Below are 12554 nucleotides of genomic sequence, written 5' to 3' on the forward strand. Positions count from 1 at the left end.
ATACACGACATGGGTAATACTAAAAATACATACATGCATTTAGTGGAAACAGCTATACAAGAGTAACTGTAGGATTCCCTTTATATAAAATTCTAGAAAATGCAAACTAGAGTGTCCACCTGGGGATGGCAAGTTGGTTAAAGCTTGGAGAGTCAGAACACGAAAAGGGGCCGAGGGAAACTACAGGGCCTATGGATTCTTCATTATCACGACTCTGGTGATGCTCCCATTGTGCACATATATGAAAATATACATTTTTAATAAATGCAGTTTATGTCAATACCTCAATAAAGCTGTTAAGAAATAAAGATTCCATATAAAATCTGGATCTCCTCTTCCCTAGACATAATATAACATCTGGCAAAGCTGCACTGATTCCATCAACACCCTTCCCTATATCTTAGGTATGTCAATTCTGATTCCTTCTCAGAACAGAAGGAAATGCTCAGAGAAGGAAATGCTGGCAAATGGAGAAATCATGCTAAGCAAGACAAGCCAGTCACAAAAAGACAAATACGGTACAGTTCCACTCACACACAGTATGCAGAGTAGTCAAATTCATAGAGACGGGTATAAAACCGTAGTTGCCAGGTGTGGCGGGGGGGGGCAGGAGGAGCTGTTTCGTGGGTTTAGTTTCAGTTTTGCCAGATGAAAGGAATTCTGGAAATTAGTTGCATAAATATGTGAATTTTTTAAACTACTAAACCGTACAATTCAAAGACAGGGTAGACCGCTGCATGTACTTTGCCACAACATAAATGTAAAATAAAGAACTAGATTACAGCAGCTCCCAGCGACATACAAGAGCAGATACTTGGCTAAGTCTCTCCCCTCTGCAATACTCTCTGGCGTGCTGTGAACATTTTGGTGCTGAACAAGGTTGGCGTTTTAGATGAACAAATGCCCGTATCTGTTGCACAAATAAGGTCTTTTTCCATCGTGAACTCTCTGATGTGTAATGGGGCTGGAGTTGCACCTGAGACCGCACATTGACTGCACTCAGAAGGCCTTCCTCCAGTGACCTCCGGCTGTCTAATGAATGGCGAGCTGTACAAAAACAATCGTGCACGTTCGCTGTGCTCGTAAGGTGCTGCTCCAGGGTAATGAGTGTAGAGCGGTACCTAAAGGCCTCACCATATTCGCTGCACTCAAAAGTTCCTTTGCCAGTGTCATTCTCTGGTCAATGGCTTGGAGTTGTATCTCAAGATTTCCCCACATCTACGGTGCTCACAGACCTGTTTTCACTGTGGATTTTCTGGTGATGAACGAGGTGGGACTTTCGAATGAAGGCCTTCTGACATTTGCTACACTCATAGGGCCTTTCTCCAGTGTGGATTTTCTGATGCTCAACAAGTATATGTTTGTGGCTAAAGGCTTTCCCACACTCGCCGCACTCGTAAGGCCTCTCTCCAGTGTGATTTCGCCAATGTTTAATAAGGTTGGAGTTATACCGAAAGAATTTCCCACAGACACTGCACTCATAAGGCCTTTCTCCAGTGTGAACTCTTTTATGTCTAATGAGTCTGCAGTGGTACCTAAAGGATTTCCCACACTCGCTGCACTCATAAGGCCTCTCTCCAGTGTGATTCTGCCAATGCTTAATGAGCTTGGACTTGTACCTGAAGAATTCCCCACATAAGCTGCACTCATAAGGCCTTTCTCCAGTGTGAACTCTCTGATGTCTAATGAGCGTAGAGGTGTACCTAAAGAATTTCCCACATTCACTGCACTCATAAGGCCTTTCACCAGTGTGAACTCTCTGATGTTTCATGAGTGTGGAATTGTACCTAAAGAACTTTCCACATTCATTGCACTCATAAGGCTTTTCTGCAGTGTGAACTCTCTGATGTCTAATGAATGTGGAGCTGTACCTGAAAAATTTCCCACATTCGCTGCATTCATAAGGCCTTTCTCCAGTATGAACTCGCTCATGTCGTATCAGTCGATAGTTGTACCTAAAGAATTTTCCACATTCTCTGCATTCATAAGGCCTTTCTCCATTGTGGATTCTCTGATGTTTCATGAAGTTGGCATTGTACTTAAAGAACTCCCCACATTTGCTACACTCATAAGGGCTTAATCCAGTGTGAACTCTCTGGTGACTAATGAGTGTAGAGCTGTACCTAAAGAATTTCCCACATTCACTGCACTTGAAAGGCCTCTCTCCAGTGTGAATTTTCTGGTGCTGAACAAGGTGAAACTTTCTAATAAAGGCCATCCCACATTTGCTGCATTCATAAGGTCTTACTCCACCGTGGCTTTTCTGGTGCTCAACAAGTCCCTGTTTTTGGCTGAAGGCCTTCCCACACTGAGTGCACTTGTAATCATTTTGTCCAGTTGCAAAGGCCTCCCCATGCTCAGTGTCCCCGTGTGGTTTCAACGGGTCCTGGAGAAGGCCTGCGCTGGCCGGGAAGTCCTTCCCACTTCTGCTGCACGTGAAGCTACTCTCTGCCGTGTGAATACTGTTGTTCACTGCAAAGGAAGGACTCCCCTCATCCCTTCTGAAAGATCTGTCTCCAATCTGCTCCTTTTGGTGCTGGTACAGGTTTGCCCCACAAATGGATAGCTCTTGGTCAGGGGACATTCCATCATGCTCAGCCGAATGCAAAATGTCTTTCCAGACTGGGCCACACATCTCCCAGGGCTGGGACTTCTGGATGGATGGGGCGGGCTTTGGAGTCCTGACCTGTGACCCTCCTACAGAAACACCTTGCTCTGAAGGGGCCTGCTCGACCTGGGCTCCATGACAGCAACCTGTAAGCAGAGAAATGCCGGTAAAGTGCCTGCTGACTTCGTCGGGAGGAGGCGGCCCCATCGGGAATGTGTGTCAGACCCACGGACGAGGCTGCAGGGCTGCTGACGGGCGAGGGGGACTTAAGACAGTGAGAGGAAGGCGTGCTCTGCAGAGCTCAGCCTGGCAAGCTCCCAGGATGGAAGAGCCCTGACTCTGGAGAAGGCCACGAGGGAGGGGTCCTGTCTTAGTCCATCTGGGTTGCCACAACAAAACACCACAGACTCGGTGGCTTATAAATGACAGAAATTTATTCCTCACAGTCCTGGAGGCTGGAATTCCGAGATAAGGGTGCCAGCATCGGTGGGTGAGGGCCATCTTCTGGACTGCCAACATCTCACTGTGCCCTCACACAGCGGAAGGGACTAAGGGGCTTTGTGGGGTCTCCTTTACAAGGGCACTAATCCCATTCATGAGAGCTCTACCCTCATGACCTAAGCCCCCCGCAAAGGTGCCATCTCCCAGCACCATCACCGGGGCCTGAGGTTTGTGACACAGGACTTGGTGGTGGGGCACAAACACTTAGAACATAGCAGGTGCTGTGCAGGGAGGAGAGGCAGGGGTTTCACATCACTCCTGTGCGAAGGGCTATGGCTGCTGGTGACCGGTGAGCACGGTGCAGAAAACTAAACAGACCTAGAAATACCTCAGCACATGGAGATGCTGCAACTCAAGAACTACGTAAGGACACCTGCAGACCTCACAATACCCTAGGTCTAGCTCAAATGCTGGTGAGCCCTGAAAAGGGAGCAGTGATACAGAATCAGGGGTGAAGGCCAACAGGTGCTGGACTGTGGCGGAAAGGGGATTAGAATTCAGGGTGTATATGAAAATGGAGGAGAAAAGGTAGAAATGAAGTGTGGCCCCTGGCCCGGGCACCAAACAATGGTTGTCAAAGGACAGGTTCCCAGCTCTGACACACACCCTTCCCCCACTCCCTCACACCAGGGCCGTGTACTTCTGAGTGTCTCTTGCCACTGGCACAGTAAGGTCCACGTACTAGGTGCCCGGGGTCCTCCCCACTGCTCGAGGTGAGCACTGATGTGGCACCTGAGACAGGCCAGTCCTAGACAAAAGAAAGGAAAAGGCATGGCCAGTGTGTGCCCCGAATAACCTGACACAGGATATCCAACATCTTAAAATTACAAGAACTTTACAGGAGAGACTGTAGAAACAATTCACGGTTCCTCAAAATTAGTAATTAGGTTGGTGCCTGAAATTCCTGGCACCAGCAGAACCCAAGAAATGTCAGCAAGAGGAAGGGGGAAAGCCTGGGGCACCATGGTTCCACGCATCTAGACTAAGTGACCCAACCAGGGACAAGGCAGGTCTGAGGGATTTCCCAGACAAACTTCAATCCCTCTGACCTCTGAGCCTGATCTTGCAAGTGCTCAGAGCAGCAGGGATGCGACTGTGTGGGGAGAGAGGGTGCACACAGCCCAGTCCTGGCACCAGTAACACGCACGCCGGGAAACCGGAAAAGGAAGTAGTACCCATGGCCTTGTTGTGGAAAGGACAGAGCTGCCCCTGGACCAAAGGGGAAGAACAGAGTCCAGCGCAGGACACGGGGTGGGTGTGCGGGCCTTACCCAGGGAGGACAGAAGCGCAAAGTTCTCCAGCATCACGGCATGGTACAGAAATCGCTGAGCTTCATCAAGGAGGCCCCACTCTTCCTGGGAGAAATAGATGGCCACGTCCTCAAAGACCACACGGCTCTGCCAAAGTTGGAACATTTGGTTCATGAGTAGCTTCTTGTGTTAACTGTGTCTCGTGGACTCTGTATTTAGCTATTTGCCATCCATTATTTAGAGGACTAAACGAACAGCCAAATGTGTTTCTGTACCTCCCTTGCAATCCGGAATCCACACTGAACCACCTCCTTCACTAACTCACACACCAAGTCAACAGCGCCCCTGCCCTAAATCAACCAGGGCCAGGTACCAGACAACCAGGGACATCCCTTCTACCCCAGGTACACGAAAATTATGGAAAATAGCCATCACTAAGCTTTTCACCCTACCCTTCCGACATTTCTCCCAGACAGTTCAGTAAAGGCTCCGACCGAAGGAGCCCCTCTGCTGGTGTTTATGCCTCCTAACCAAATCTGGCGCTTCCCCGTGTGGCCCTGTGTTACGTGGTGTGCTCTGGCCCCCTCGAGAAATAGAACAAAAACCTTCTTTGAGTGTCATTGGTCTCTCCATGTCATCGCTCACCCACCTCCATAAATTAAAATCCTGTGGGTGCAAGTATCTGATACACTTCTCTTGCCAGGCCCTTCGGTCCTTCCCACACTCATCCATCCCTGCTCATCCTCCTCCCTGACTTCCCAACGTGGAAGAGTCACCAGCTGCCGGTGGCACCGGTGCCTGCTCGGGCCTCCCTCCCACTGATCACTGTGTCCAAAACACAGCATAAGACATGAGGAGCGAAGGGGCAGAAGAACACCACCTAGGTTGTGGGCCTGGCAATGCAGGGCTCTCCCCCCTCCTGCCAGCCAGTTTCCCTGGGGTCCCCCAGGTCTTGTCTGAGAGGTAAGACTCAGACTCTCAAGTCAAACTCGGACGTGTCCCTCTCCCTTAAGCACCCAGACGCAACCATTCACACTCCGCCTCACCTGCCTGTTGGTCATTGGACTCACCTTCCTCACGACTCTGACCTCTCCACAGTGACACCCCCAGCCCACACCCCTGGCACTTCCTTCATGTCGTAACGGGCAAATACATCCAGCATCCAATTCAGCCCCGACCCTGTCCCTGAACACTGGAAGTCCCCAAGGCCCTTAGCGCCAGCTCCAGCCCCAAGTCCAGCTTTGAAGGTCTCCCTACCAGGCCTGGCTTCTTGCTTCATCCTCAGCGACCTGCCTATGTGAGGACATCACACACTCTCAGCCCTTTCTCCTTTCTGTATCACACCAACTGTCCCATAAGCAGTCAGAACCTTCCTCTCTCCTCATTTGAAGCCCAGGTACCCGTACTCCCCACCCACAGTCCCACTCCACATGAGGTCTAACAACACTTCAGGCTGACCAGGTTCCCCTCAACATCTATCTCATGTGCACTCCGGTCTCAGAAGCCTTTCTCACTCCTATACCCACTGTCTCCCTTTCTCTCTCCCCGTGTTTCTCTCTCTCTCTCTCTCTCTCTCTCTCTCTCTCACACACACACACACACACACACACACACACACACACACACACAGAGACACTTGGCTACCTCAGCTTTGTGACGCCTCCCCCACCACCCAGGCGCCCAATCAAGAAACTCAGTACTTGGGGAGCCTGGAGCTCAGTCAGTTAAGCATCTGACTTGGTTTCAGCTCAGGTCACAATCTCAGGGGTCATGGGATCGATCCCCATGTCGGGCTCTGTACTCAGATGCAGAGTTTGGGATTCTCTTGCTCCCTCTGCCCCTCCCCCCACTCGCACGCACACCCTCTCTCTCTCTAAAATAAATAAAGCAGGGGCGCCTGGGTGGCTCAGTCGGTTAAGTGTCTGCCTTCGGCTCAGGTCATGATCCCAGAGTTCTGGGCTGGGATTGAGTCCCACATCAGGCTCTCTGCTCAGCGGGGAGTCTGCTTCTCCCTCTACCCTCCCCCACCTCGTGACCTCTCTCTCAGTCTCTCTCAAATAAATAAAATCTTTAAAAATCAATCAATCAATCAATCAAGCAAACAAGCAAGCAAAAAAACCCAGTACTCAGGCCCTTCATTCCCACTCCTGCTCCTCTAATGGCACTGCCACCATAACCTAGAAATGCTACCTCCTAAATCTGACCCATTGCTTCATCCTAGCCCACACCCCAGCCAGCATGCTGTCTCCAGCTTGAATCCATCCCCAGAACTCCAGGGCTCTGTGTTAAAGTGACTACTTGAGGGGCGCCTGGCCGGCTCAGTCAGTGAGGCGTCTGCCTTCAGCTCAGGTTATGATCTCAGCGTCCTGGGATCAAGCCCTGCGTCGGGCTCCTTGCTCAGTGGGGAGTCTGCTTCTCCCTCTCCCCCCCGCCCCCACTCATGCTGGCTCTCTCCAAAATAAAACAAAATCGTAAAAAAAAAAAAAAAAGTGCCTATGTGACGCCTCTCCTTGGAATCTCTGGGGCATTTGTGACATAGACAAAAACTGACTCTTCATATTCCACCTGCAAATGCCTCATACCACTGACTTCCTCCATTTTAGTTCAAGCATCCATCCTTCCTAACAAGGCCAAAAACCTGGGAGCATCCCCAACTCTTCCCTCTATCCCACCTCCTCATCTCCGAGTCTCCACATCCTAAAATATGAGCAGCTCTAGTTGAAAACACATCCAGAAACCAACGTCCCGTCTACCTCGACAGCCAGCGCTCCTGTGTAGCCGCCGCCACAACGCTCACCTGGACTGTGGCAAGCAGTTCACTTACACCCCCCTGTCCGTCTTCTACTCCGCAGCCAAAGGCAACCTGTTAAAATCTCGGTCATAGCACCTTCCTGTTCTGCTTCAAACCTTCCCTACCTCCCACCAACCTCCAATTAGAGGTCCAGAGCCCCAGGCTGTCACTCAGAGTCTGACAACTGCACGCCCTTACCCAACCCCAACCTGGCTCCCCATTCTAACCAGCTATAAAAGAGACCTGCAGTTTCCTGAACACCCCAGCAAAGTCTCACCTCCAAGCAGGTGAACATTCTGAATCCTGTGGCCAAGATTCCCTGCCACATCTTACATCAGTCATTAGAAACGGGAACTGTTCTACATATAATCTAAATACAGGATCTAGGGACTGGGGAAAGCACACAAGTCTTCAAACTTAAGAGAGTGAGATGGACAAGTCTCAGGACACTACCACTCCCTGAGGGTGTATATATCGGGGTGCCAAAAACACCTGGGTGACAACTGGGATGGTTGAAAGGTAGGACACCGTCCACTCACCTGCACAGCGTCCATAAGCATTTCTGCCACCTCCGTGGGACCCTATGGGAAGAAGGAGACCATGAGAAATGGGTAACCATGGAAGGATCTTATGAACTGAGCTGGACCACCGCCCCTGCCCTGCCCTGGAGCAAACTGATCTCAGCCTGATGGTCTAGGTTCAGCTCCTCCAGAAAACAGTGCTGCATCTTATCAGCTGGATGACAGCTGTTACTGTCCATAGCATCAACAGTTTGGTATATATTTTCAGTGCAAATGAAGTAGTAGGGTTTTGAAATTTGAGGTCTTTATTTTTACCACTTTTTAAGATTTTGCAAGATATCACACATAAAACTTGACACTATAAACAAACACAGGTAAATTAATGTCAAATCAATTATGACGTGTTTGCATAAATTTAACTTGTTGGAGAGATTAATTTCTAATTGTCTACCTCTGTACGTATTTAAAAGGATACTGATTAATGGGTACTTAAGCCAATAAGTTTTTTATACATTCTTTTTTTTTTTTAAAGATTTTTTATTTATTTATTTGACAGAGATAGAGACAGCCAGCGAGAGAGGGAACACAAGCAGGGGGAGTGGGAGAGGAAGAAGCAGGCTCCCAGCAGAGGAGCCTGATGTGGGGCTCGATCCCATAACGCCTGGATCACGCCCTGAGCCGAAGGCAGACGCTTAACCGCTGTGCCACCCAGGCGCCCCTATACATTCTTAAGTTAATGAGTTGTAGGAAAAGGTTGAACAGGCAGACAAGCGACTAGTCCATACAGCAACAAGACCTGCCTGTTACATAATCCTCAAAAGGGAGCTCGTTGGAGGCCCTCAACTGGACAGCAGCTCACCCCTCTCGCCCTGAGGGGTAGGGGTGAGGAAGCAGTCCCCTGTTGGGGACCGTGAGGCTCCATCAGCCCGGCGGACCTTTCCCTTGTTCCCCTGGGAGTGGCCCTGAGAGTCAGCTGAGCTGCAAGTGGACAGTCAACACCAGCACATAACACCCGCTCCAACGACGGGGGACTCCTCACCCCACCAACACCTCCCTTCCTAAAGACACAGGCGAAATATTTCTCCTACAGCAAATCTGCTCTTTTTTGAAGGAAGCATCAGGAATGCCAACACCTGCGTCCCATACCCTGCCCACCAACACTCAGCTTTTGCCTCCTCACCATCCAAAATCATTTTGAGGCTCCCTCCTTGATCTGGTCCTCAGGCAACGCAATGGTGCAGTCCACACCCTCCACACCTTTGACAGCCCAGCCCTCTTCCCCGTCCTCCAGACCTTTACCTCCACATACTCCCATCATGTCTCCATCCTAAGATATCTCAGCATCAACACGTCCAAAATCAAACTCATCATCTCCCCGATACCTGCTTCCTGGGCTCGCTTCCCCACCTCCATCCTTTCAGACGTTCAGGCAAAGAAACCTTGGCATGGCCCTTCGCTCCCTACTTTTGCTCACGTGTGTATGTGATGCAGCAGGAAATCCTGTCGGCTCTGCTGTGGAACTCTCGCAGAATCTCCTCGCATCTCCCTCTAACGACACCGCCCCGGGCCAGCCACCACCAGAACTCCCCCCGGGGGGGGGCCTGCGGTGTCTCCTCAGCAGTCTCCCCGCCTCCATTCCCCGTCCTGCTCTCCCCTACCTTAAACTTCTGACTCTGGGCATGTCCCTCCCATCCCCGCCCCCTTGCGACCGTCGCGGACCCCGGCTGCCCACGCCGCCGCTGCAGGCGACCCTCCGCCTCGCCCTCTGTTCCCCCGCACACACAGGAGTCCCCGTCCCCCCGCCCCCGGTCCCGACTCAGCAGCACCTGCTGGGACAGCTCCCCGGCCGCGCACCACCGTACGGGTGGATCCGGGACTCCACGCCGGGGCGCCCTCCGCCCCGCCGGCCTGGCTGTAAGGAGCTGAGCGGGCGCCCGCCCATCGCGGGTGCAGGGCTCGGGGCTGGGGGAGGGCGGCTGAGGGTCCGGGGGTCGCAGCACCCACCTGAGCCGCCTTCATCGGTGCGGCCTCCGCCAACGACGAGTGGGAAGAGCGGGGCGGGGAGAGGCGGGCGACCGGGCGGGGACGAGGGCGCCTCGCAGCAGCCTCTGCTGTGCGGACGACGCTTCTCCCCGCGTTCTCCCGCCCCGTCACCTCCGCACCGGCCAAACGCCTTCGAATCCGAGAGCAACCAAACTGACAACGAGAACGAACGACGGAAGTCCCGCCCCCTCACGATGCGCACGCATGCGAGCGTCACTCTCTCAAGGCTTCATTGGCTCAGTCGTCGCCACCGCGCACCGCAGACCTACGGGTATCGTAGTTGCCGCTACTGCCACCACCTTCCCTCTTTGCGACACCGGCCCCCGCCCTCCTTACGTAGAGGATTAAGGACTACAGGCCTCTTCAGGGGCTCTGGGAAATGGAGTCCCGCGGCTCCGAAGGTGAGGCGGGGTCTCGCCTGCTCTTAAAGGGGACACACCCAGATTTCTTGGAGCGCAGTATTGGAAGTCACAGAAAGGTTAGGGACTTCATACGCTAAGAAGCACGGAAGTTCCCAAAGGCTACACATCCAAAGGGACACACCATATCACGACTCCACGTCCACTCATAGCTGTCAACGACCTTGTCGCTTTTCAAATACAGACCGAATCTCTGAAGTCCGTTTTAAAGAGCAGAGCAGAGGCGCCTGGGTGGCTCAATCTTTGGGCATCTCCCTTCAGCTCAGGGCGTGATCCCGGGGTCCTGGGATCGAGCCCCGCATCCAGCTACCTGCTCCGCTCGGAGCCTACTTCTTCCTCTCCCTCTCCCCCTGCTTGTGCTCCCTCTCTCTCTGGCTGTCTCTTTCTCTCTGGCAAATAAAATCTTATAAATAAATAAATGGATAGATAGCAGTACATTTGGCACAGGACAAGAAAGAAAAGGCTTCAGACAGAGCCAGGAGGGGAAGATGGGGGAGGAATGATGGGGCACCGAAGTAGGTAGAAAGGGTGAAGCTATGTCTCTGATTCCCAGAAAAACATTTTTGCTGCCCGAATAGTCAGTCAGTGATTGTGTTTGAACCCAGTGAGTAGTAATACTACTACTCCATACCTGAGGTATTGTCAATTCCTTTAAGAATCTGAAATCTATCTGAAAACAATAGTGACTTAACACATGCCATCTCCTGCCAGGATGGTGTGTGCTCCTTTCATAGTTGGGGCATCTGTAAAAAGGGAGCATCCTGTTCTTGAGACAAGGGTGAGGAATCCACTATCTCATCTCCTTGCTGGGAAGAGATTTATCGTTTTACTGAAATTCTAATAATAGTGTCATCACAGGGAGTCAAAATGATCTGAGAAAAACACTTGTGAAATGGAAATTACTAAAGTGATCAGTTATTTATATTTATATTTTTTAAAGACATATTTATTTATTTATTTTAGCAAGAGAGAGAGAGCGAGAGAGAACGGGAAGGAGTGGAGAGAGAGGGACAAGCAGCTTCCGCACTGAAAACGAAGCCTGATGTGGGGCTTGATCGCAGGACGGTGAGATCAAGACCTGAGCTGAAATCAAGAGTCAGATGCTTAACCGACTGAGCTACCCAGATGCCCCATAATCACTTATTTAGAGAGATGAGCAGAAATACTTGTAGGGAAACATACTGTAACACGTTAAAAAAAAAAAAAGAAAGAAAACCACATGTGACGCCTGGGTGTACAGGACACACTGGGGATAGGGTTGCCAGCTGCTCTCTGTATACAGGATTGTTCTGTGTTTTCTGTAGTTGTCTATTTAGCATTCATTTATCTGAAGTCAGACTAATGGTCAAAGATGTATACTTCTCTCTTGCAAGTCAGCTTCATGGACGTGCAAAACTCCTATTATAAACACCTCAAGAACAAACCCTAACCTGTGTTTTTGGTTCCTGCCCAATAGGACATGTCTCCACCTGGGTACTCCCTGACACTTTAGTCTTGAAGGCATTCTCTCAGTTCCTCCTCCCGCTCCTCCTTCCTGCATGTCACATGGTTTCACGTGGACCTCCATGGGGTGTGCTGTTTCTCTTGTTTCCAGGGTGTTGAGAATTTAGCTAAGTTACTTCATTGTGTCACTGTCTCAGCATCCATTTTATTTGGCCAAACTGTCTGTAGGGGACCTTACACTGATGCTTACCCCCTCATGGAAGCACATGCCCTACATAACAGCCCAAAGGACCACAAGCAAATGTAGGTTTCTGACAGGACTTCCAAAGACCCTTCCAAATCCCCAGCCTTGCAGCACCTGTATGCCTTATGTTCATCCTTAGATAAAACCTCCTTGGAGCTTACCAAAACCCAGCGCTTTTTGGTTTTACCTGAACAATTAGGGCCGCCTGGGTGACTCAGTCAGTTAAGCCTCTGACTCTTGATCTCAGCTCAGGTCTTGATCCTAGGGTCATGAGTTCAAACTCCATGTTAGGCTCCACACCCACCACGGAGCCTACGTTAAAAAAAAAAAAAAGAATTGACCAATCTGGACTTAACTGGGACCTTAGTAAAGGCATGTGCCCCAGGTAATGTTTTCTTTCTGCCTGCACTTTGCCTTGATGTCCCTCTGTGGCCTCTGGAAGTGTGCCATGTACTTCCTCCAGGACCTGTGAGTATAAACTTCTTTATTTCAATTTCTCTTGGTGCTCTGTCATTGAACCACAACCTGACCCACCGTCCAGCATCCTGTGCTGTACTTAGCAAATGTTAATTTACCAGTCATAACACAGGAAACTGCTGAGTAGCACAACTTCCCTTTCGACAGCATTGACCTCTCCATGTTGCACTCAGTCACCTTTACAAATCAAGAGTCTGTCACAATTCAAGGACAGGCTTCCTGTGTTTAACAATTTGGTCCTGATTCTTTTTTTTTTT

General features: G+C 50.6%; 1 protein-coding gene across 1 annotated transcript in view; it reads right to left on the reverse strand.

Annotated features, from left to right (window-relative positions):
• Window positions 1-743: 743 nt before the first annotated feature.
• The window catches only part of LOC100465680 (zinc finger protein 548), a 28978-nt gene continuing 17167 nt past the window's right edge, over window positions 744-12554 (reverse strand). Inside the window, exons 2-5 of the mRNA XM_034639499.1 lie at window positions 9498-9618; window positions 7690-7731; window positions 4380-4506; window positions 744-2754 (exon numbers count right to left, since the gene is read on the reverse strand). Coding sequence (XP_034495390.1) covers window positions 1202-2754; window positions 4380-4506; window positions 7690-7731; window positions 9498-9618 — 1843 coding nt within the window. The 3' untranslated portion in view covers window positions 744-1201. The remainder of the gene's footprint in view (window positions 2755-4379; window positions 4507-7689; window positions 7732-9497; window positions 9619-12554) is intronic.

The sequence above is a fragment of the Ailuropoda melanoleuca genome, chromosome 12 (genome assembly GCF_002007445.2).
Source record: "Ailuropoda melanoleuca isolate Jingjing chromosome 12, ASM200744v2, whole genome shotgun sequence".
Classification (NCBI taxonomy): Eukaryota; Metazoa; Chordata; class Mammalia; order Carnivora; family Ursidae; genus Ailuropoda; species Ailuropoda melanoleuca.